Below are 26087 nucleotides of genomic sequence, written 5' to 3' on the forward strand. Positions count from 1 at the left end.
TACACTGTGCCTGGGCAGCTGGCAAAACTTTAATGAACCAGTCTCTGAAAAGAACCAGAGGGATGTTTTTAGACTAAGTGTTCCCAGAATATGATTAACTGCTTAGCACTCAAGAAATAGAAGTGCTAAAACAAACCCCAAACCACAAACAAACCCAAAAAGAAAAACCCTACCACATAGCAATTGTGCGTATAGCAGTGGTAAGAAATCTGGAGGCTTTTCCCTGTTACCCTAGATAATAATTGTAAGCATATATTCAGTTCTAAATTGACTGGGTTTGTTTTATGTTAATAAATATACCACAGTCTCTGGATCATTGTGCAAATTTTCAATAGCTATCTCTAAATATACGTACACTTTTTCCTCCATATACACTGTAAAATATTGGTGAATGCATGTATAGTACACCAGTTCCCTCCCTGGCAGAAATGGAGCAGATACAGAAATTCATCTGTGCACAGTTAAGATGGATAATGCCTCCGGATTTTATCATAAGATTGTTTCTGTGGCGTACATGATGATACCAACCAGCATGGTCCACCTGGGAGTCAGTCAGCAAGCTGATCCCAGCCCAAAGGGTGCTTGTTTATCCTGCCATTTTTCAGGGGAGCAGAGGCAGCTGGTGCTCAAACGGTTGCACACCATTTGCTGCAAGGAGGTAACTCCAAGCCAGATGTGCTGATGCCAGAGGCCAGCAAGAGATGGGAGAGGAAGGAGGCAGCAGTTATTCTGCTCACATAAGCCCAGCAGAGCCCTTGCTGTAGCCACTTGTGAGACAGACCATGGGTGGGAGGATGCTGGGGCGTAAGCATGTGGTGACAGAAATGAGAGCTGCCACTGCTGTGTCCCACCACAGGACCTCAAATCCAGGTCCAGCTCATGTAGCTATGACGCTGAAGTACACTGGAGTATTTGTGGTTTTGGCTGGTAACGTGCAGTTATTTGTTTTTGCTGACCTGAGTGCCTATGTGCTTCTTTCATCAGAGATCCGAGCTCAACTCATCGAGCAGCAGAAATGCCTGGAGCAGCAGACTGAAATGAGAGTGCAGCTTCTTCAGGATCTGCAGGATTTCTTCCGCAAGAAGTCAGAAATAGAGATGGAGTATTCACGAAACCTGGAAAAACTGGCAGAGAGATTCATGGCAAAAACAAGAAGTACAAAGGATCATCAGCAGTACAAGTAGGAGAGATTTCCTACCCCCTCACCCCCATGTTAGCCGTTGCTGGAGTGCTACACCACTCTCTGCTTCTGCTGGTTTTGAGTACCGCTAGGTTGAGCCCAGGTTCAAAGGTATATTCTAAATGCCCACCCCTATTTAGCAGCATAAGAATTCTCATTGCTGTTGAAGGTACACAGGTGCCTAAATACTGTTTTGTTGATTTGGCCCTCTGCAATTATTCGTGTAAGCTTCTGACAAGTTTCTTAAAAGGTAAGCTGCACAAATGTTATCGCTAACCTACCATATGGAATTTAAACCACCCAAAATACATACAGTATCTAGAATAGATGCAGAGCCCCAAAAGGGGTTGAAAGCTGTATGCTGATCTGTTGCAGTAGAGTTGATAGGGTTTGGAAGTGTCTAAATGAAGGTCAATCACCATTACAAAAAATAATAATAAAAAAAGACAAGAACTTTGGCAAAAAAAGCCATTAAGAAGAAAAACTATTTTGATTTGTTGTTGCATGTGACCTTGTGCTACCTCTTGACTCCTCTTACTCCTGGAAATGAAGATGATGTGAATGTTATGCCTTGCTTACAATGTAATGTATCCCTTTCATGGCCTAATAACTTGTATGCAAAACAAAAGGGTCAGGTAGTGTCTGGCAAAATGTGCGTACAGCACATTTTCCAAAGTGTTTTAGATGCATTACTGGCTGGCATAGTCTCATGGTTATTTTCCTGACTTGAGCTGATTAATGAATGCATTTGCCTGACCCTGTTATGCTTTTTTTATGCTATATTTTGTGTTTGTAAAACTGAAAAATGAGTACCTTTTTCCACTGTCCAGTTAGTGCTGTGCTAGAGATACACAGACAGAGCTTTTGTTTCACAAAAAAAGTCTTTTCCAAACACATCTGGCAAAGGAAAGGTTAATCCAAATACATCTCGCACAGTTCAAAGAGTAGTAACATATATTTCTTAAAATTCAGTTAAGTGACTCAATGCTTCTCTGAAATAACCAATGTGTGCATATGTCACTACTTCAGAGAGCGAGCTCTGGCATTTATTCAGCTTGTGGCAAAATCTTTTCGCCTTGCTCATACAAACATCGTTCCTCATTCTTAAACATGTTAAATCCAGACTGGCAGATGTGCACAGGGGTTATGACTGGAGCCCTGCCTTTGGCTTTGTTCTGCAATTCTCTGCTTTGAGAAGAGGTTGCAGCAAAAGTCACTTTAGCTGGTGGTCCCCTATGCTGTTCCCACCATTCCCTCCAGAACAGGCAGGAAGATATGTGGGACTGGCTTTGGGACGTGCAGAAGCTTAATGGTCAGCGCAGCCCTTCAGGGGTGCTTCTGTTGGCTGACCTGGCTGATAAAACCCTGAAGCTCCTTGCTGTGAGTAACACTGTTAAGATGTCCATCTCCAACCAAAAATGGGGAAGTCTCCTTAACTCACTTCTGATTCATAGCAAGGCACTGATGATTAAGAAAAGGCTTTTGTCTATTAATCACTTCTTGTTGCTCTGATTCTGAGGATGAAAGCTAAAGGTAGACAATGAGATGAGGAATTAAAAGGCATATTTCTAACAGTGAGAACAGTTAATTATTAGAACAATTTACCAAGAGTTGAAGGAGTTTCTCCCTCAGTTTATCACCACCTCTGGCTGTTTTATCTTCATGTGCTTGATCCCTTTGACTATAGAAGAAACCTGCACAAGACAAGGGAAGAGAAAGAAAAAAAAAAAAAAAGAGCAGCAAGTTTCTAGAGCACTTAGTTGCAAGGCAAACTTGAAATTAAAATTTTAATAAAATCATAACGTACATTTAAAAGCACATAAATAGGCTTTTGTTGTTTGTGAAACAGTTGCTGAAAGAAATGAGAAGTCATCTGTGATTTCAGTTTTTGTAATATTAAAAGCTTGGCGTGGGCCTCCAATGCAAAAAGTCTGTCAAGGAAATTCAGAACTGGACCGCGGTGGAAAAAGTCCAGTCCTGCTGATTGTCTTGTAATTGAACCATCTGGGACTGGCAGTAGCAGTATATTTATGAGTGCTGTGAATTTATGAACGCTGATCACAGAATATGTATGCTTCTGATATTTCCTTCTACTTTTATAGCAGTTATACAAATCCGTCACAGTGAAACAGCTACATCTGCAATTTTGCTCATGAAGGATTTGGGATGCGCTTGCAGTGCTTACCTATTTCTAATGTCAAAAATTAATTACTGTTGCTCTTTCAGCAGTGACCTTTATTGATTTTGAGTGTTTATTGATTTTGAGTATTTATTGATTTTGAATATTTACATGGGCTCCACCTGTAAGCAGCTGTAATGTTTGTGGCAAGGGTTTTTTTAGACTCTCAGGTGGCTCTGAATTCTTACGGTTTTTCTATATTTTTATATCCACGCTTCATGGGATTTGTAGAGTATGTCTTAAAAGTGATCTGAAGCTTACCTAACCCAAGTTATTCCAAGAATGGATTATCTGACTGTTCAGAAGCAGCCATTTTTACACAGCAAGTTATGACTGTAAATGTTAAGGATATGTTTGTGTTAATAATGTAACTTTTTCATTTCTGTACATAATACATGTGTATCTCCTCCTTAGGAAAGACCAGAACCTCTTGTCACCAGTGAACTGCTGGTACTTACTCCTGAACCAGGTGAGAAGAGAAAGCAAAGACCATGCAACATTGAGTGATATCTACCTGAACAATGTGATCATGCGGTTCATGCAGATAAGTGAAGACTCCACCAGAATGTTCAAGAAGGTAATGCTTCCCCTGCAGTCCTCCAGCTGGGCTTGTGAGATGCGTGAGTGAGGCAGAAGTGTCCTAATAGGTAGCATTTGAGGAGAAGATTCAGCACACGTAGCATAAAATCTGTTTTAGCACACATATAAATTCTTCATGACTGTTCTCACAGAGCAAATCCTTAGTGCTGAAATGTCTGGGAACCTGCTGTATATGCTGGTGACCTTAAGAGCTGAATCACAAATATCCAAAAGGCAGGAAAAAAGGCTGTTCTTCTCTCAAAAGCATGCTTGTCTACCCATGCAGAAAGGGAACAGTTTTCACTTAGGACTCCCAAAATAGTAATGCTGTGTATTAATGAATTATTTGTAAAAACTGTATTTCATTGTAACTCTGTCATGAGAGAAATGGATTCAAGCCAAAGTAAGAGTGTGCCTTGCAGTACCTTGGCGTAAAGGTGGTAGTATACGCTGCAATTCTCCTAAAAGCGTTTTCTTTCCTTCCCAATATTAAATATAAACATATATTTTTGATAACTACTTCTATGAGATCATTTAAGCATTGTCTCTGTACATTTGTCCTTGTACATGCCCATTATGTGTTTTCATAACACATACAGTGTGTAAATCCCTCTTGTGCTACGCAAGCACTCTAGGCAGCCTTAGTCTGAGATCTACATAATGTGTTTGCAGTCATTGTTGTTATAATGTTCCGAAATAAAAATAGATTATAAATGCATATCCATCAGTCACAGTGGGATGCTGGTAGGCAAGCATCATAGAAAATACAGTTCAAAAAGAATAAAGGTTAAAGAACGTAAAGTGTGTGACTAGATGACAGCAAGGGTACCAGATTAATATTTTCTAAGTAGGGAACTGATTTCAAATATACCTGACCACAATCCTAGATAGATAGCAATGTGGTGGGGAGAAGAATCATTTAGGGAGCACATAGGTTGTACTTGGAGGAAAAAAAGGTAAAAACATGAATCAAATTCATTGGTGTGGATTGAAACCTGTAACAGTGATAGAGCTGAGATTTATAGTTTCTCAATCAGTAACGGTCTGTTCGTACAGTAGGTCTGATGCATAAAACTGTAGCTCACAAACTACTAAACTTATCAATATGGAAGATTATTATAGAAGTTGAAGAGATAACAGGAAAAGCAATTTGAGTGTGCTACAGTACTGTCTATGTGTAGCATCTCAGACTTGCTTGGACCAGTAGAAATTTTTAAGTAGTGAATCTGGAATAGTTTTTCAGTTGTTTATGTCATACCTCAGAAATCTCTTCTTCACCAAGTGTGCATTATTAGACTAGCTTGTTCAGTTCTTTAGCACTGGAAATCTTGCTTTTCCTTCCCTTTCCTCCAGATGGACTGTACAAAAATGCCTGAAGTTTTCTGTGAAGTGTGTGTCCTTCTTTACTCCTCATAACTTATAAATGGAGATTGCTGCAGCTTATCTCTCAGGAGGAGGAAAATACGGGGACATTTTCAGTGCATTAACAGGAGGCATATCATCCCATCTTCCTGACAGGCTCATCTCTTCACTCCATGTTGTGTCCAGGAAGGTGCAACATTTCAAATTTTCTCTTCCTAGCATGGTTTCTTGAAGAAGAGCAAGTAGCTGCTCTTGCTTTTTTATTCCTGACTTGGACCTTCTACAGGGAAAGAAGAGAAAGGAAATTGAGGGAGTCCTGCTGCATACAACCTGGAACACACATTAGTGGAGCCCAGATTCACAACAGCCCTATCTTACCCTTCAGCAGGGTTTGACAGCTAACACTTGGCATGATAGAGTCACATCAAACAGTTGTTAGCTGAGGTGGAGGATGGGCAGAGTGAGATCACCAAGAGCCGCTTGAAAGCACCTGAGCCAGACTGATAATGTGAGGGGAAGGCTGGCAGGAAGACACGCCGCACCTTGGCATGGCGTAAGTGAGCTTCATGGGTGTGTGGCCTGAATGTGGCAGCGGCTGTTCACCAGTATCAATTCTGAGCACACATTTTTAGGACAGTCCATCAGGAATCAATACTTGTTGGAGAAGGCTGGTATTTCCACTGAGTCCCAGGGTGCACAGTTCTCGCTGTGGTGCTTGCTGCATAGTACTGGTGATTTATTTGCTGTTAGTTCCCAGCTGCTTATACCTTGCATGATACCAGCTGCTTATGCCTTGAATACCTTGAACTGATTATACCTTGAATGATGATGAAGCTCTGGTTTCTCTTCTGTGAAAAGGGAAAGGAGTTATAAAATGAGGTGAACAACATTGGACAGAGAGAAAACCAAGGCCTGTGGAGGAGGTGAAGCTGTTGGCAAATTGGCTTGTTTTATTGATGACGAACATAAGCTGCCTACATCTATGTTTAGTCCAAATGGGCAGCTTCAACCATAATGATTTTTAAAGGTCCCTTTCAACCCAAACTATTCTATGATTCTGTGGTAATTTCTGTCAGATGTGAAAAAGCATCTTAAGGTATGTCACAGACTGTCTCAAAACTGCTCAATGGGTGTCCACCAGGCAACAGAAAGAGATCAGGTGCAAAACACATGCCCTGTACTATAGTCCCCCTTACTGGAAAGAGGTCACAGAAGCAAAGAGAAGGGGCACTTAAAATAAAAGAGATGACATCCAACACTCTTCTCCATCAAAATCTTATTCTCCCTGAAGAAAATGCTGTGGGATTTGTTGAAGATCTGTAAACATGAAATAGAATATTTAACCAATTTATGTCACTTTCTGTACGTTACTTTTGAAAAAGACTGGATTTGGAATAAAATTCTGTTGGAGAGAACTATAATCACTCTCAGTGGGTGTCATCCCTATGAAAGCCTATGGGATTTGTTCACTGTTAGCAGATTGCAGATTGAAGTAAAGACCAACCAGAGACTGCAGGTACTTCTACATTGGAGTCTGGATCATACTGTTCTGTGAAATATGTACTTTCTCTCTTATAAGTAATAAAAGTCAATATAACAGCAGTAACGTGAAGATTTCAAAAATGAAGGTTAACAAGTGCATGCTTAATATCTTACTGCAGTCCATGGTCAGGAGCAGGAAATACACCCTTCTAACATATCTATACTCCTGGGTTTCACAACATTGCACATAGGAGCATTTAATATCTTTCTAAGTAATTTCCAAATACCAGCTAATTAAGTTTCTCTGTATTCAATAATTAGGTCATTTAATTATGTATCTTCCAGTTTATCAACCTAATAGTATTATGCATCACTATTATCACCTTGGTTTACTTCTCCCTCAGTCTTGGCAGCAGCTTCTTGCATCTTTGGAGATGCTTTAACTCTACTTCCAAGTCTGGAGAGTAACTATGCCAAGTCTACAGAGGAGATCTCCATTCTCCTGCTCTGAACCCTCAATCTGCCTGTTGCAGAAGGGAAAAATGTCTCTGAGTGGATTGCCCTATTGCTCACAAGAAAGATACAGAGAGACAACAGCAAAGTCATTCTGAGCTTCTTGGCTGTTTCTGCTCCTTCTTTTTTCTCCTCCCCTCTCCTCCCAAGAGGATGAGGCTTCTTACTCAGCTTCTCGGCGGCAGCCCTTAGTGGCTTTTTCCACCTCACTGGTGGGCACTTAGGTCCTCAAATGAAACTTTTCCATGAAGTAAGCCCAACATTTTCTAGAGAGATACTGTTTGTATGCTAGCCTAAATTGAATTGTCGTAAAGAAAAGATCAAACAATTTCATCATTTCCTGGACATGCTTACCAGTAGAGTATTGTTTTGTTCCCTCTCCTGCTGATGTCTCCTGTGTGGGGTAGAGCACAAAGTCATTTGTCTGTAGCAACCCCTTTCTGTAGTCCTGTAAAAGGTGTGTGTGGTACCCAGTGTTGGTTTATATGAAATGTAGTGATGAGGAGTGTCTGTACCCCTTGGTCTTTGTACATTACCCTTGTCTCAACTGTCTGTTCTTCCTCATTCTGGTTCTTCCTTTTGTGTGCATCTATACATCTGTCTCAACATTTGGATTGCTTTGGTGAAGTCATCCCTGTTGGTTCTACCATATATGTTCTGATGGGCCAGGATATTTTGTATTCAGGCACCTGGTTGTACATAGCTTTCCTGTCTAGACTGGTCTGCTTAACATGTAGATACTCATTAATTTTGTTCTCCCAGGAGCTCTTTTTTCCAAGGGTCAGGAACCAGCATCTGTTTAAATGTACTAAATGCAGGACAAAGATAGGATCTAGTCCAGAGATTTTGTGGCATTTATCTGATGATGTTACGTCAGGCCTCATACTTCCAGATAGGCACTTAAGTTCTTTTTAGTTGCTGGCATATAAAAGCAGTACAGATTGCTGTTCATGCCTGGCCTTCATGCTGCACATAAAAATACGAACATAAAGTAGCAGAGTTCAAACCTTGTATGCTTGCGTGTTTCTTCAGGCAGATGGGGTGGATGGCCTCATGGGAACAATTAAAGAATAAAGTAATAAGGAAAAATGTCAAGCAGAAGGGAAAAGTATTATGCAGAACATTTCATGCAGTGATTCTGGTTACCCCAGCATTAATAATCAACTGTATAAACACATACCCACAAAATCCTTAAGCAGATTTGTATATTTATAATTTATAAACATGTATTTTCTTTGGACAGAAACCATAATGAGCCAAGATGAACATATCTTCCAGTGTTTACAGTAAAAGATGCTGGAGAAGCCAAGCACAATAAATATTTTAGTTCCATAATCTGGCTATTAACAAGGAATATGACTACCTGCCAAATCTATTTGATGTTATAAAAATTGTGGCATATATTGAGATTTTTTGCATCTAAAACATTTTCTTAAACATTTAAAGGTTTAAAAGGATAGCAGAGCTATTTGTTGCTATAGACCAGCAAATCTGGGACAAAATTTTACTATAAGTTGGTTCTGTCAGTGTTAACGCAACTCATGAAAGCTCCTTAAAAGAAGGGTTTGCACATCACTTCCCCCAGGGACCTACAGCAGACTCATTTAAAAGCAATAGTCATAGAATATTTTCCCTAAATGATGTAACTGCGAGTAGCATTGTGTGTGCTAAATACAGACACTAAAGAGTTCCAGGAAGAACTGAACTGACTCTTAAATTTCACTGAAAAACCCAAAAGAGTAAAGTTTGGGTGCCCAGTTATGCTCTAACTGAATTGGATGGGAAAATTCATACATACTTCAATGAAAGGGTATTAGTGTGGAGTAAAATTTGAAGTTTCTCAGGCATTAATCCATAAATGTAAATCTTGATAACATCAGTAGGACCGCTGATGTGTTGAAAGGTAGCACATACTGAAAGGGTGGTTTAGGTACACTTATTTGTCTGTTGCATGGGCGTGATCTATCCTACTAACAGGTGAAAAAAATATGCCAATGTTTCTTAATGCTTTGAACCAGATTAGTAACATATGTAATATTTTTAGCAAGAGTTTGCATGTGCTCTAACATTTTTATGTTCTTTCTTCTTTTGGTTAATAGATGCTAATACATTTCTCTAAGTCATAGTGAGTAAAGAAGCACCTCAGTGATTGATTGTCAGGTTTTAATAGCCTGATCAGACCTATCAACTCAGCTCCAGGAAAATGCGTGCTGCATCTTACATTCTATTGTTTGGCTACCCTGAGGATAGGCTCCTAGAGGAGCACACAGTTCAAACATACTAAAGTACTGCAGGGAATAGGTAGCATAAAAGAGAAATAGGAGAGCCATTAACCACTGAAAATAAATGCACTTCTTATCTGGTGCTCTAACATGCTATATATTACACACTAAAAGCTGTATCATTTGCCACTTGAGTCAGTATTTCTTGATCTTAAATGCTAATGTAAAATGTGTTGGTTCTTTACAGTAAATCCTTTTTATACTGCTAAGCTTAACCAAATTTCCTGATCTTTATTGGACAATTCCTACAAAATCTTTCATCAGAAAGTGGCAGCAACTGACATGTTATCCATCACTACAGACACGCTCTGCAGGTTGGATCCCCAGATGAACTGGTGGAAGGATAACTCCTCTGTGATCCTGTGGCATTGCTAGGCTGTCTCTTCCTAATTTTTACTCTTTTTGTTGGTCACCTCCCTCCCTCCCTCCCTCCCTGTCTTTTTGCTTCCCATTTTAAAGCCTACTTTCCTTTCCTAAAAATATCTCCCTCCTTCCTCTACTGTGATCTTTTCCCTTCACTTCAAATTTACCATCAATCAACATGTTACCTGGAAGAGATCATGTATGCATGGTAGCCAGTAAATCCCGGGGGCTGGACTGCTTGTGCTTCAGTGCGGCATAAAGCTCTACAAGAGCAAAGAGAAGAAATGGGTCCTAGCAAACAGTGATCATTCCCCAAATCCTCAACTCATCCGGTGTCTTATTTGCGTTAAGGTGTAACTGAAGAGCAGAAAAGAAGGATGCGTCCTTCGGTGAACTGCTGCATGCTTTGCTTACAACAAAATCTACAAAAGGGAAAGAGAAAATTGGTTTGTGGATTTTGGTCTCATCTTCTCAAATAAACTTTTGCACTGCTAGGTTAAGGCATGCCGCCTTAGAATCTGTGTTGCTGTATTTTGGGCTTGTGTTGTCATCAGCTTTGAGATGGTAGTGACCAATAGTTGAAAGAGATAAATTGCTTGAAGATGGAGTTTGTCTACAGTTTTTTTCCCTACACGTGTATGCTTCCATCTTCCAGTCTTAATGTCAGCCATCTTATTTATATGTTTTGTCCTTCTTTCTGATAAAGTAAATTACAAAAAAAGACCACTCATATTCAGCACTATAGAAGCAGCTATCCAAGAGAAAACAGGTGGCCTCTGCTTCTTGGGGCTTTGAGGAAATGTGTAAGCTGTGTCAGAGCTGTGCTGCTGACTTTTAAAGGCAGGGTGCCAATGTAAAGCAATGAAAAGCAATTCAAAATTTTTGCTGAAGCTTTTACTATGTTCCCCTACAGCAGCTTGCAAGTCTGCAGTCCTTTTACAATTCTTTACAAGCACTCTGTGCACTGTTATGCATATGAATTTTTGTCCTTAATATTAGATGAAAATAATCTGATATTTGCAAAGAAATGTCAGTAGTAAGCCTTATGTTTTAGATAATTCAGTAGTAGAGCACATGAAAAACACCAGACTTTGAAAAGTGTGGGCAATAAGGAAAGTTTCATAGTAGTTCTTTGTAACTTGGCTTCAGAGCGTCTCTCTCACTGTGCCTTAGCTACTACAGCTAATGCCCTTGGGAATACAAGAATTTCACTGAAGTTTTTTTTAATTTATATTCTAGGTTCTTGTCGGTTAAAAATCATCTTGCGTATAGGGACTGGAGTGAATGCTAATAAGGGATATGGCTAGTTCCTTAAAATATTGCCCAGAGTTAGGAGTATGACAGTAGGAATAGGAGAAAAAAATCAAGATTTTCTATTCCAGCTACTGTATGTGTCTGTTTCATCCTCCTGGAAGACACAGTGGGTGGGATGTGTGGCGTAGTTCCTCCTCGTACGTGGGTGTTGCACTGGAAAGTCTCATTCAGAAAACATTAGTCCTGCAGGTGTTTTAGTGATGGCCAAGTATGTGTTAGCAGCTTTGGGGATGAGTTGTCCCTGAGGATTTTCCTTTGGCTCCTATACATATACAAAGTACTTCTCATAGCTAAGGCCATTATCTATCATGAAATTGGAGTTTTTAGAAGCTAGGCTACTTGTCAATTTATTCACAGAAGAAAAAGCTGACGTTTCCAGCATGGATGTTACAACTCTGAGAGTAGCAGAAGAAACACAGCCAGGCTGTTTGCCAGGTCCCGTAGCTCTATTCTATAGCTGTTTTCCAAAGGCTGTGGTACAAATGCCTTCAACTCTTGCACAGTTGCCACAATTTTCATCTGATTGAACTGCTATGGACAGCTAACAAAGGAATATATTTGAATGAGACTCCAATTAAATACTCATATTTTGACAAACTTCCTTTCATTATTAACTGCTGCTAAGCATTTCATTTTTTTCTGGGTCAGAATGAAAGTAAAGACACAGTCCAGAAAAGCTAAACAAAGCTGTTTCAGCAGCCCACTCTGTGGAATATTATGCAGTTGGGTATCTGTTTCAAAGATGAGCCACAGTTATTTCTTGCATAAATATTTAGATAGTTGCATGTGCTGAGAAACAAAGACTATTTTAGATGTAAAATTGGGTGGGTTGTCCCTCTAGAATATCACATTCCACATGGTTTAGTTTTCGTATGTATCATGGCAGTTATAAAACAGTACACAGTTTGTTCCATTAAAAAGGCTTATAGCATTAATCCTGAACTTCACCGTATCTGTTGGCACCTAACCTTCCTGGGAAAACCTCTCCAATTACTTCTGGGTTTCATTTTAGAAGTCTTCTAAATGTTATGTTATCTGTCTACCTCTGCATCCCTGAAACATTATTTTTAGCGTACTGTAATCCTGTCAGAGCAGTGTCATCGCGACCAATGTTGCATTCACTATCTAGGATGAACAATGAGTGCGAATGTTAAGAAGCAAATGTACGCTGCAGTTTTGCTGTGCCTTTTTCCTGATCATTTCTTTCTAATTACAGAGTAAAGAGATTGCGTTTCAACTTCATGAAGACTTAATGAAAGTACTTAACGAGCTTTACACAGTAAGTACAGTTACTTTCTTAGGTTATCTTATACAAATTCCATATCAGACTTCTGCTATAAGCTTTAAGTGGCCTTTTATACCCCTCAGTGGAGATGCCTATTTTTGTCTTTTACACAAGTCTAAACTATCTCTTTTGGGAAGACTGCTCACTTGTTTAGAATACATATGCTAATGCTTTCAGGATTACTATTTACTTCAACCCTTTTTCCCCCCAGACTCTGCTAAGCTAGTTTATTATAAGTTTTGTTGATTATTAATGAGACATTTCTACTCAGAGCTTACCAGAGCAAAGCTTCCTTTTCTGCCTTGTTTTTGTCCATGCTGACATCCTGCTTGGTTTAACTCATGGGCTACACTCAGTAAAAATCATAGGTGCTTGCAGATCCAGTGCTGTGCTGTCTAAATGTTACCTATGTGCCCTTCCGCCTCCCCTTCCCCCCGCCGCCTGATAAGGGATAAGTAAATAATGAAAAATAGAGGGTTGTATACCATACCATTTAGAAAGGTCAAGAAAAAAATACCATGAGCATTTTAGCAAGCTGCTGCCAACCCATTGAAAACTCTGAAAGGAGTTAGGTCTAAAGTTGTTTTCTTATTTGAAACCCATCTACACAACTTGTTACTACAGAATGATGTCTTGTCTACCTAATAACTATTTTCCCAAATACTTTTTGAGGGGGTACTTTCTGAGAATGAAGAAAGCAAGAATTACTGGGTGTTTTTTAAACATAGCTATAAAATGAAGAGGAACTGGTAACATCTACCTCTTATAAAAATCTGTTGATTCCTGCTGGTTAAGGTTGTTGTACATCTAAATTATCTTTTCTGACTGGAAGAACTGAAATATCTATGCTCCAGTACCCTGCATAACAATTCTAAAGTGCTCCCTTCCCTATCCTCAAAATTTGTGGGACCATCCCCCACCCCCCATTTATATCAAGGAACAATTTGTGATTTTAAGGAAGTTTAGGAAGATACCAGAGACCAGCTTCCCTCAAGCAGAGATCAGTCAAATGTTACTTTTGTACATCTTGTCAGTTTTTCTTTTGATCTGGGGAGAACTGTGCATCCATCAGTGGATGGGTTGAAGAGCATTGGCACTGAAGAACAACTTATGCAGCAAAAAGGAGATCCAAAGAAAATTAGACCTCTCTCACTGCCCTGCATTCTTTTGGATTGTAGTTATGCACAGCTGGAATATGCCTGAGCTTTGTTTGTTTGTTTGTTTGTTTGAGGGCTTTTCTTCGGGGCTGTTTTTTTTCTGAATCACCACTGATTTTGTAGGGTGTAATACTGCAAAACCTTGTTGGCCGAGGCCTGTAGTCAGTGAGGTATGCTGGGATCAGCTTCTGCAAAGTAGTGATAGCCGCAGACAGCTCACAGCTGCAGGGGATCAGCGACTATAGGAGCCATTGCACAAGTGGGGCTTCAGCGGTGAGTAAGCCCTGAAGATACAGTCTTGTTTCAATTAAACAGTTGCATAACTCCAGTGCCTAGCGAGGCGCGGGATTAGTGCCTGTGCTCTCAGGGTAGGAAAACAGTGAAGCATGTGCTGAAATACTTGCTGAATCACCAGTGAAAATCTGCAAGACCGGACTTCGGTATTTTCACTCTTCTTCTTCTTCACACTGGCACTGTATCTTCCCCCTGATGGCTACAGATTTATTCAGATATTAACTTCCATGTTACAGCTTCCAGTGAATGCTAATTCCTTTCTCAGAATTTTAAGATTTTCGTAAAATAAGAAGTTTTTTGAAGTTAATGAAATACAAAGCACATGCACAATTCGAATTAGGTTACTGCTGCATGATGGTTTCTTGGGATGGAATTTACTTAACCTAATTTTCAGACATCTGCAGTGTAGGTACAAATACCATTGCTTGCCTTCTGGATTCCAGTTATAGTCACTGGAGGTCTAATATGGGGAGATCAGACCCCTTTGTCTGATCAGATTCAAGCATCTGCTTCAGATGAAATGATTACACTGTTAACTCCATTGTCCAGCTTTTCATTGATTGCAAAGGACTTGCTCAGGTGTAGATGCCCACATTTAGCCAGATACAGCCCACTTTTAGTAAAGTGACAATATGGTGCAGGGTAGCATCTGTTCCATTGCTTGCGTGTTTAGAATGATCATCAGCATATGTGTATTATAGCTGCTTGTGTACATAAAGGTAGAACAATATCTAGACAGATGGAAACCTCATGCACAGGTTTTTAATTCTGTGACATTTACTATTTACAGAATAAGATCATAGTGGCCTTACCAAAACAAACGTCTACAATTTTAATCTCCAGGGGGTATGCTTCTCAATCACTTACGAAGAGAAATCATGTTCCTGTTTGCCCTATGATTTATAGGGGGTGGGTGGGGGGTGGTGGAATTCAATCTTACTATTGTGAGATAAATTTTTGTGTCCAAAAGAGACCAAATTAGTTTCAAGTCTGTGAATAATGTACTGATATTGAAGTCTCTCCCTACTATTTGGTTCTGGGTTGGTTTTTTTTTTAAGGAATGGTGCCTTCATGAAGTGTAACTTAAAATATGAAGCCTTATTGGAGTTTAAATACATCTAAAACTTTTGAGTGAGGAGAATGTATCAGAGCTTTTAATGTGTTTGAAGAAGAGTTTAATAATTTGTTTACTTCTTATCATCATTCCATATCTTACAAGAAAGGTCTAAATTGAGGTCCCCTTTCAGAATTAAAAACCAAACAGTTGTGCATAAGCGTGCATTGAAGAGAATGAAAGAAGAGAATTGAAATCGCTAAAAGCTAAAGTAAGAGTACTTATTCTGAGGCACAGATATGTAGCCAACGTAAGGAAATTGCATGTTTTATTTGTTACTCCTTGAACTTCTCGGATGAGGAGTGGGTCTGTTAGACACACAAATTAAGACGGCATGTTCCTGAGTTTCTCTAATGCTTTGGGATCAAGGCCTGGATTAAATGCTTGTTTCAAACCCAAATGATGAGAAGCTTTACCACCCATCTCTAGCATGCCAGACAGACTTGAGGCCTCACCAAGACTTCTCAAGCACGAGATATCTCAAAACCAGTTTATCTAGAATGATCCAGAATAAACAGGATGTTTAAAGGAATTGCTACTGGTTTGGTCCAGATGTTTTTACTGGGTGGGTTCAAATACAAGCTACTATCAGAATAATAACTGACTTTTTTTTTCTGGTGATAATGTTGTATCAAGTGTCCTAGTCTTTTGTATCATAGAAGGTGCCAGAAAAATAAGGTGACTTTGGGACCCATCTCTGAATATCTAGTCTTCCACTTCTGCCTCAGAAAATCCTGTTTAACCTGTTCATAGGGCCAAATCTAAAACCTGCTGTAGTTAGGGAGTTGTGTCCATTGGTTTTCACAGGGTTTAGATCCAACAAGTCAATAAGCAGTGCTGTAGATTTTGCAAAGAAGAAGCTGCTCTAAGAGTAGAAAATAAGAAATTACTAAGAAATTGTAGAGACATGCCACCTTCCACTAAGAGTACGTTATGAATATTTTCAATTTAAAAAACTTTCTGCTCAAATATATTTTTTAACTTGTGAAAGTTTTAACCTCTGCCTTTTGAGAGAGACTAGAAAGCATTTTGGCTGCTTATTTAATGTGGAAAAACTCAGAACTGCAATGAAATGTAAAAAAAAATAATCAGATGCTTTGAAGTATTAAATACCTACTGTTCTTTAAAAATGCACACTAATAAGAGATCTTTCTCCTTGCTTACACTTTATGTAACTAATTCCTTTTCCCATTTTCATTACTAGGAATTATTGTGGAAATAGGAAATTTGTACCATAGGTCTTCATTTATTCCCTGGGAGTAGCTTAGCTTGTGTTGACGTTGACGTTGACTTGTCCCATCCTCATTAAAATTACGCATCATGTATCGGATTGTTCAAAAATAAGAGCAGGAGCAGGTGAACCACAACTTCAGAAGATATTCTGAGAACCTGTCAGCAAAGCAGGCTTACTTTGCTAGAATAATCAGAATTTTGTAAGGGAAACTTTTTCATTTTCTATCTCTTTCACATAGAGAAGATTTTCTTACACATTATGTTACTTATTTATATGTTTTCTGTGTGTTATATGACTAGTGAAAAATGCATTTTAAGATTATATTTTCAAATGTCAGTATTTTATGCACTGGTTCTTAAATTATGATTCAAGTGATCATGCTAAAAACAATTGAATAGCTAAGCTTCATTCTGTATCTTTGCAAGTGCAATAAATCGCAAGTGGCGAGTACTTCCAATTATGAATGGTTTCTCCCTGGCGGTGCCAGCCAGTCAGTATTTTCAGGTGGCATCCCAGCTGCTGCATTCCTCTCTTACTCCTTGCCCTACTACACATTAACCTGATGTAGACTAGTAATTAGTCCCATGTTTTATGTAAGGATATAAGCGATGGAAACTAGAGTGAGGTGTATCTTTTGAGTGAGCGTGGATGGGGAAAGAGGAGCCCGGTTAGTTGTGTGGTGTCACAGAGCAGAGTTTATTTCCTGGAAATTACAGGGGGAAAAACTGGTGAAACTGAAAACTGTAGGAGGTTTGGGTTGGTATTTTTTGTGAACAGAGGGATTTAGAAATCTTACATCTTGACTTGAAAGAGGCAACAAGTTACTGATTTTACAATAGATCATCTTTGTGAGAGAGCACTCCCCAGTCAAACTTCTCTTCTATTTCTCTGGAAAGCTAAAATACCTTGTATTATCAAACCAAGGACTGGAATATGGCAATAACATCTGAGTGATTGGGAATGGTAGGAAACAGAAGGTAGGCAGACTCTTTGCTTGCAATGGAGGGAGGTCTCTACTGGATTTTTTTAGGTGTCAGGACATACTCATAAATGACCTCTAAAGGAGTCATGGAGGGGTATCAATGAGGTGGCAAGTTTGCTAAAAATACAGAGCTGCTTCAGTAATAAGGGTGAAGCTGAATGGTGGAGAAAAGTGATGCACAGATTAAAGATGCATCTTCATGTCTCCCACTTGGCTTTCCAAATTACTCCTACTGGCATCACTTTTCACAAGCAATACAAATGTAAGGCTTTCAGAAAAATGAAGAAGTAGGGACAGTCCAAAGCAAACAATTCAATATTAAGCAAGACAGGGCTGCTTTGCCTCTTGCATTTTCCATTGCTTTATCTTACTCTTTAGAAATCTTGGCTGTTTTATTTCTCAAGGTAGTTGCTGCCAGATTTTCTTTTTTCTTTGCTGAAATAACACAGAATCTAGTCTCTTTACAGAAAAGTTAAGTTCAATTTACTGTAGCACACCAGAGATCTAAGAAGGTGAAATCAGTCATTCTGTATTGGTAGTAGTGTATCTGTGACAATTCCTAGAACCACATCAGAGGTTGGTTTGGAAGTGAACAGGATGCTGAAAACAGCTAGTGCTGAGCCTACTTAACTGCTAGAGGCCACTGATGTAGTAAAATTTGCATGAGATTTTACTTATTTCTTGGGGAAAGTACTGGCTAACCTGAATTACAGAATCCCTTGCAACTCCACCTTCTAATAAGAACTCATAAACTTAGCAGAGACAATTCTGAAACAATTCAAACACAGTAATTGCAACAGGCACCAACTACTGTTCTGGTAAACGCCTATTTCCTGAGAAACACTGTGAAAAAGCTCTTAATTATGCAGTTTTATTTAAAAAATAAAGCGCATGGTAGGACATGGTAATTCCAATATATTTTAACTTTGTAGCATTCAGTGTTAGTACCTTGGGTTAAGAAGTTTTGTAGAAAAGAAGTACTCATGTAGAAAAGGAAAGCCAGCGCCCTGCTGCGGAAACATTCCTCTCTTGTAGCCCACAGAAGTACAGCACTAATTACTGTCTTGTTGATGTATTTGTCCAGATAACAATTGTGGGTTTAAATGAAGTAATTATCTAAGGGCTTACTCTGCTGTGCCCTTCACTGTGACAACTGCTATCTTCTGCCCTAAGCCTGCTTGCTGAGGTCTTACGAATGCTGCTGGAAATTTGGCACACAAAATGAAACATTTATATCACTAAGTGAACAGTCTGTCACCTACAAGTGGGAGAGTGTATAGTTTGGGTAGCATAGTCTTTTTTTATCTGCTTGTAGTCTGACTTGGCTATCTGACAGAAATCTATATTTTACATCACTGGATCTGCAAAATAAACCTGCTAAATTAATAGGAGATAAACTCACCATTTTATTTTAGAAAGATACTAGTACGCATTTGGCAATTCTTGTTCACTATAGCAGAGAAGTGCAGCATATGCCATGACGACAGTTCAGCATCTGCAAAATTACGACCTTGCTCTCTCTTTTCAGTGCATGCTTGATGGCTGATCAATAAGCACTTTGGGGACTAATTAAAGTCAGTTCAGTGATGGATACTCTCACAAGATAGTCTATCAGTTCAGCAGTTTGGTGGACATTTGACAAGCACTGTTGCTTATGTCATTAGATTGTTTGTGGTTTGAATAACGGATCTATGGTTCTGTTACATATTCACGGATCGGGCATCTGTGGATCTCAGAACTCTTCACACAGTAAGTCTCTTTACAAGAACTAGGCAAGCCTGTTACTGTCTTTTACAGTATCTAACAATCTTTTAAAAATTCCAGGGAGAAAAGATGGTATAATGTTAAGGCAAAGGGTCATATATGCAATTTAGCATCCAAATTCTAAGCTAATTTGTTGAGGAAGTGTGCACTAAAATACTTCATAGCCAGCTCCCTAGCCTGTTCCCATTTATTTTCCATGTGTGTCTTTCTAGTGCTTTCTCAAGTTTAAGTTAGCTGCTACAAAATTAGCTCTTAAAAAACATGAACATGGACAAATCATGGAAAAGGCTGGAGCTGTCAGCTTTCCCCAGAGGCTTGCAAAACAATGATGTCACTAGTGCATGAGATAAGCACGGCTATCAACATAAACTGGACAGGAGTCAAATACATCTCTGTACATAGTTTGTATTGATTTCTAAGCTAGTGTGGCTTGGGTAGAACTGTTGTCCAGCCCTGTGAACACTGCCAAAGGGAGGGCTTCTTTTTCAATTTTAGTTATCTCAGGAATTTGTACCAAGAACTTGGGCACAGTTTGTTGTGAGAACATGGATTTCAAGTAGACATCTTGGTTCCTGATAGAAACTATAAGCTCCATGTAGTTCTCACACAAAACTTGACTTTCAAACAGTGTGGAGTGAGACAGTCTGGATTTAGTAGCATATTTATTGTAAGCAGGCAGTGACGGGAAGAAATACTCTTCAGTGTTGTGAGGTTAGCAGAGTCAGCATGGAGACATCTGAGCCTCTTGGTGAGAGCTAGTAGTGATACACTTGTATTCCTTAACACAACAAGGAGGCAAGCTGAATTCTCATAGCCACTGCAGGGGGACATTTATGCCTGGCTGGGTAGGCTATGTGGCACTCGGAAATACTGTTTGAAAAACTTCAGTGCTTACTGCTTTTGGCAAGCAGAACAAATCCTTGCTTCACCACTTAAGTCAGATGCTTTGAGATGTGCTGTTAGGAAAGTGTGAGATATTATTGTTCCCTTTGCAGGCAGAAAAACAGAGAGTACAAAAGAAAATAATTTTTCTAGGTGGTAAGACACATGGGTTAGTCTTGTCCCACCAACTAAAAAGTCTGTGGAGCTGACACAGAACAAATGATAAAAAAATAAAAGCAAACTCCTGTAGCCTTCTGTAAAGAAGCACTCAAAAAACTGAATAAAAAGGACAAAGGAGAAGGACAAAACCTTGATTTTAATTTCCTTTTCCCATAATTTTTAATAGAGACATATCTCTTGTGCTTCTCAGAATTACTTTATAAATCATTTCTTTAAGAAGTGCATTTCTTCTCTTTGCAGTAATTCTTTTATTTCCGTGTGGCTGTATGAGTTAGAACCCCAAGGCACAGTTATTGACAACTTTAGGAACGCCTTTGTAACAGTGCAGGATACAGGAGGCTGAACATGCCGTTTGGTTAAGCCAGGAACCGTGCAGACCTCAGCTCTGCAGGCTTGCCTTCTCTTCCCAGCCTGGCTTTGTTCATCTTCTGGTTGTTGCATCATCCGTGTAGACTGAGCTGCTGGGGCAGCGGCTGTTCCCAGCAGGTGCAGGCAGTGCTCGGGCAGAGAGCTCTGCACTCCGGTCAGGCCTTGAAGCACAACTGTGCTGTAAAATAGCAGCAGCAGCAGCAACACTAAGCCCTGCTCCAGGCAGCTTGGTTTTTTTTCAGCAGAGAGCTGTAAACATATGTTTCTAAAAATTAAAACAAGGCCACTCTTTTTGATGGGCGTCTCCAACTGTTTTACCTTCCTACAGAAAGTTACTGAAGTTGCCTGTTTAATTTTTAATATCAATACTATTTCAGTTGTATCATTAGCATGGCATCAGTATTAAAGTGGCATACACAGTTATGGTATATAACATAGGCATAACATACGTGGTTATGCAAAATTGCAACTCTCTAAAAGGTTCTTTCTGTTGCACAGGACTTTAAATATGCATCAGTTCAGCCATCACCCAACACAATGTGCAGTTGGTTTGTGTCAATCCACACTAAGCCATGCTGCAGTGAACTTGCACTATCTAGCTTTAGTGTCCCCCATGTTGCCACTCTATGGATGCTCCTTAGCCTGGCCTGACTACTCAGTTACAAAAAGTACTCCTCTCCCTAGGGAGTATTTCAGGGCAGCTCCCCAATCTAGTCCATCTCTGCCATGGGTCACACAAAGCTTTGCTGAGGAAGGAACAGCCAGTTTGATTCCTCCCTGACTGTGTCCTTTGGAGGAGATGTAAATGGCTTGCGTGGCCTTGGCCCAAAGATAACATCTGCTGGTGAGAGCTCTGGCACCCTGTGAAGAAAAGAGGAGGCTGCCATCCGCCTGAGGATACCTTCCTGCTTTGTTCCTTGCTTGAAACTTAAGACAATAACAACAACAACAACAAAACAAACAAAAAACCCCCAACAAAATAAAGCAAAAGGCTGGGGACAGTGGAAAGAGGCTTTCTTTTCTGGAAGGGGGCAGAGACAGCCCTCCCCAGCAGAGGTGGGTGGTTTGTGGTTGCTTGCTGCCCACTACACAGCATTCAAGCTGAGGCTTTTCTTGCTTGAAAAAGAAAGGGTGGACTGGGCTGAACCGGTCCCTCTCCTTCTTTGTGGTCTGTGCAAGCGCATATTTGCAGGCTATCAGCCCAAGCTCTCTTGGCTGCAGAGCCAGCATGTGTGTAAAGGGAAGATAATGGTATTAACTGGGGGGCTATGGGGAAAGTGTCTGACATATTTACCAGGAAACTCCTTCTCCAGCTCTCATCTGGTTTTACATTGTGCCCAATCTGCTGGCTGCACAGTTGGGAGCCACTTCATCCCAGGCTGTGGACAGCCACCCAGCTGGCTGGGGATGTGCTCCCAGACCAAAGCTTCCTGTTGGCTTCCTGCTTCCTTCCTCTTTCCTCAGTGCTGACGGTTCTTCCGCTTTCAAACATTCAGTGTCCACAGCTGAGCTGTTAACTTAGCTCTGAGGAAGTCAGATAGATATGGCACTGATATGGCTTTAGTTTTATTGCTCCTTATTTCAGGTTTTCACTTAAAGACAATAATCCTGAAGTTTAATAAGAAGGATTTTGCTCTTCCCTATCAGAGCAATGAAAAAAAAAATCCCTATTGGTATACTATTAAATAAATTAGAAAAGATAAATGCAACCAGAAGTCCTTAGTCTCTGTTGGCTAAGAAACTTATCCAAGGTTCACATGTATAAGAGAACATTTTACCCAGCAACCCCGTGACTTTTTTTGTAGATACCTTTGTATTTTCATTTTCTCCTAACTCTCCTTTGACTCTTGTCTTTTGCAGGTCATGAAAACATACCACATGTATCATGCAGAGAGCATCAGTGCAGAAAGCAAACTGAAGGAGGCAGAGAAGCAAGAAGAAAAACAGATTGGGAGGTCAGGGGACCCTGTTTTTCACATTCGACTAGAAGAAAGGCACCAGAGACGGAGCTCTGTGAAAAAGATTGAAAAAATGAAGGAAAAAGTAAATATTCCTTTTATTTAGATTCATTTGAAGTAAATTCAGTGCATTTCTGACATTCTTTAGCATGATTTTAGACAGAGAAGTCCAGCTGAGAAATAAAATCAAACAAGGTACACGTAATAAACTAGCAGTGAGTTATAGATAACTTAATTGCAGTTCAGAGAGGGGAATACTCTATTCCCAGTATAATTCTTACAATATGGTTTGTCACATTTGAAACAAAATACTAAGTTATCACTTTGCATTACACTTATATGCATAACAGGCTGGCAGTTCAGATTCTTTCTTGTTAATAGGAATATGTGCTTGAATTGTTACTGGTTTTGCTACATACGAAAAATGAAGTAATTCAAATACATTACTATACAATCTCTTTCCTAGCGTCAAGCAAAATATTCTGAAAACAAGCTGAAATCTATTAAGGCCCGTAATGAATACCTGCTCACCCTTGAAGCAACCAATGCATCCGTTTTCAAGTATTATATTCATGACCTTTCAGATTTAATTGACGTAAGTATTGGCACATTTGTTTTTATGGTTGTTCTGTTCAGGAATAATACTTTTTTCTTTTTTTTCATTTTCAAAGGGAATACATTAGTCATATGGTTTGCTTACAATATGCTTATCATTTATAATATTTTATGATACAATCAGCAGATTTTCCCTTTAGCTTTGTATTTCACAAAATAAAATGTCAATAACGTGCTGAACCCATTCCTTTAAAGTTAGAACATCATGTTTTCTCCCCATGCAACAAGAGAAAGTTTGGCAGGAATAACACAAGAAGGTAGAAATTTCCATTTTGTACTATAAAAGGATTTCTGGGGTACAGATACTTTTTACGAGTTAATCTTTGTAAATGGGCATCTAATAATGGTATTTAATTCAAAAGAAGGCATTTCCTCTGTGATTTCAAAATAATTTAGTTTCATACATTTACTCATTTAATCAAATATATAGTGCTTTTTCTTCTTATTTCATGCAGTTTGCAGAACAGACACAATCAATCCTGTACTCTATACTGTCAACAGAATTGTTACTGATTTTCAGTAAGTTATTCCTGTGAGAACATCCTAGGAGAATAAGGTTAGACACTGATGTTAACTTGTACCAGCATTTGGTCTCCAGAACCTGTATCACTGGCATTTTTGCATGATACAGAGGGAGTGTCCCACATTCTATTATGTCCCACCCTCTTCATAATTTGACTACATATTTGGTAGAGAAAAATTGGAGACAGCAAACGCAAGCTCAACAGTATTCTTTCACAAGCAGTGTAGTGTTAAGTAAGTTGGTGGGTACAACCCTGTGCCCCATATGAAATCATAGATATTTGAATATACTTTCTACTGCAACAGTAGTTACAGCAGTAAGCGACATTCACATACAGTCATTTCTGGTGGGATGTTCATCACATAAATAAGCCAGCTAAGCTCTGGTTTATGATACAGCATAAATTAATAGAGCATTTGACAAGAGGTTTCCTCATTTCTGCTGTCTGGAGAAGCAAAGCTTGATAGAGAAAGGGGAAAAAGCCTGTTTGAGATGAATGGACTACAACAGCTGCATATATGTGTTTTATTATATGTTTTCTAAATGCTGAGAGTGAGTTTTCGTTGTCATTTCTGTTTTTTCTGTAATTTATAAAATCTTGCCTGATTTTGTTATAACATTTCCCTTTTCCCTCTCAACGTTTTTTCCCTGGTTTTGCTTCATTTTTTTCTTGCTTTCTTATAAGAGATGGCAATGTATCTTTTTTGTGTTTTCAGTATTTCTTGCTGTCTTTATCTCAACATTTCTGGATTCTTCCTCTTTCCTACTCACCGTTGCATGTTTCGTCTCTTCTGATTTCTTCTGGTTTATTGTGCTGTATTCTGTCCCTGTCTAAGCTACACCCATGCACCTACTCATCCTGCTCCACCCACCTGACCTGCCCAGGCAATGAAAACATTTACCAGGATCCCAATAGACAGATGACCAGGGCAGAAGACTAAGGACAAGCAGGATACTTGCTAGGGTACCACCCAAGTGAGTTGTCCCTACCTAAGGGAATGTTTTCCTAATACTACTTAAAGGATGATGGATTTTTATCCTCTGGTTAGGGTGTGTCTGATAAATATGAACTTTATGAGTTCTTCTTGACTGCTGGAAGGAAGGAAAGGTCCCTTTCCCTCTCTTTGCAGCACCCCTACCCCTTCAGAAGCTGGAAAGATGCTCATTTTGCTTTCTCTCCTGCCTTCCCTTTTGGAGCTCTCATTTCCCAGTGCATGTCTCCATGCATGTTTCTGCTTGGTCAGAACTTTCTCAGGTTGGAAAATGCACCTGGTTCTTAGCCATTTCATTGATGTCCACAGAGGTTGCCATAGCAGTGAAAGCTGAGGAGAGGAACCACACAGCCCTGGAGCTTCAAAGAATTGCAAGGGGAGAAGTGAAGCACTCTGCATACATATACAAAGGCAATACTCTTTGGAGTTAGTGTATGTAAAGATATTTACACAACCATGAAGACTAGAGCTTTCTAACTGCTAGTTTTTAATATAAATATATATTCTACAATATTCAGTACCACAGGAAAATGATACCTACTTTGTGTGGCTTTTTCCAGCTGTGGACCAATGTAGACAATAACATTCTTTTGGCAAAATGGCTTTAGAATTACTCTTCCCTAAGGAATTTAAATGGAAAGTCTAGCTGCCCTTTCCATCACTGTTTTGTAAGAGTAGGCTGTAAACATGTGCAACCAGAATTTGCTTCAGAGCCGATCTAATCCAATTGTGAGCTTGTTTAAATGGTGTCTTTCAGACATTTGTATTTAATTAGAATATGCTGTGAAAGTGTTGGTATCTAGACAGAGTGTTTGCTATTTGACAAAGGAAACGCTTTTTGTAAATGCAAGAGTCTTGGCAAGATTTTGGGGTTATATCATTGGAATGTGAGACGTGCTTCCCACTGGCCATATGTTGCAACAGTCCAGGCTATCTCAGTCTGTAAATCTATTAATGTCATGGTACAATTTGGAGTTTTCAGAGCAGTAGTGGCGATTTCATTCTTTGCCCTCTCTGTTTTGTCCCCATCTGCCTGACAGACTTTCTGTACTTTCCTGAACTCTCTCTCTCTGCCTGTGCAGAAGGGGATTACCTCTCCTGTGTCTGAATTCCAGTTAACATGGAAAATATTTAGATCTCCCTGAGCTGTTGGTGTTGCCCATAAATGAAACGGAATGTTTTCCTACATTACTGAAAAATAAGTCTGATAAAAGTGGGATAAATACATGAAGGAATGTGGTGAACTGTTCAGTGATTTTTTTTTTTGCAACAAGATTGGGGAGGGTTGTGGGACTTATTTTTTTACCAAAAAAAAATTACTGTTTTTTTCATTTGGTTTCCACTGCATTTTCCATTTGTGAGGCTCATATGGTGAATCCTAAATTACAGTTCCTCAGCTGAACTCGGTCTGAACTGATCAACCCCTTCATTTCATTAACAAGGCTCAGGGCTTCTGTCTTAAAATGATGACGTGTTGTTCATCT

The 26087-nt window shown here is 39.5% G+C and overlaps 1 protein-coding gene and 1 long non-coding RNA gene across 5 annotated transcripts in view; one reads left to right on the top strand and one right to left on the bottom strand.

Annotated features, from left to right (window-relative positions):
- Positions 1-26087, top strand: part of SRGAP1 (SLIT-ROBO Rho GTPase activating protein 1) — a 150415-nt gene that overhangs the window by 75289 nt on the left and 49039 nt on the right. For both annotated transcript variants that reach the window (XM_005444071.3, XM_005444072.3), the window contains exons 2-6: positions 985-1180; positions 3774-3936; positions 12471-12533; positions 22376-22558; positions 22940-23068. In XM_005444071.3, the coding sequence (XP_005444128.2) occupies positions 985-1180; positions 3774-3936; positions 12471-12533; positions 22376-22558; positions 22940-23068 (734 nt within the window). The remainder of the gene's footprint in view (positions 1-984; positions 1181-3773; positions 3937-12470; positions 12534-22375; positions 22559-22939; positions 23069-26087) is intronic.
- LOC114017230 (uncharacterized) lies at positions 1036-12911 on the bottom strand. Of its 3 annotated transcripts, XR_003562143.2 has the most exons (6): positions 12818-12911; positions 10126-10362; positions 5197-6148; positions 3874-3999; positions 2786-2874; positions 1036-1124 (listed from the first exon to the last, which is right to left on the bottom strand). It is a non-coding gene; the product is annotated as an uncharacterized LOC114017230 (long non-coding RNA). The 3 variants fall into 3 exon arrangements; XR_008732425.1 differs by having other exon boundaries at positions 3874-6148; XR_008732426.1 differs by lacking the exon at positions 10126-10362 and having other exon boundaries at positions 3874-6148.

Source organism: Falco cherrug, chromosome 5, assembly GCF_023634085.1.
Source record: "Falco cherrug isolate bFalChe1 chromosome 5, bFalChe1.pri, whole genome shotgun sequence".
Lineage (NCBI taxonomy): Eukaryota > Metazoa > Chordata > Aves > Falconiformes > Falconidae > Falco > Falco cherrug.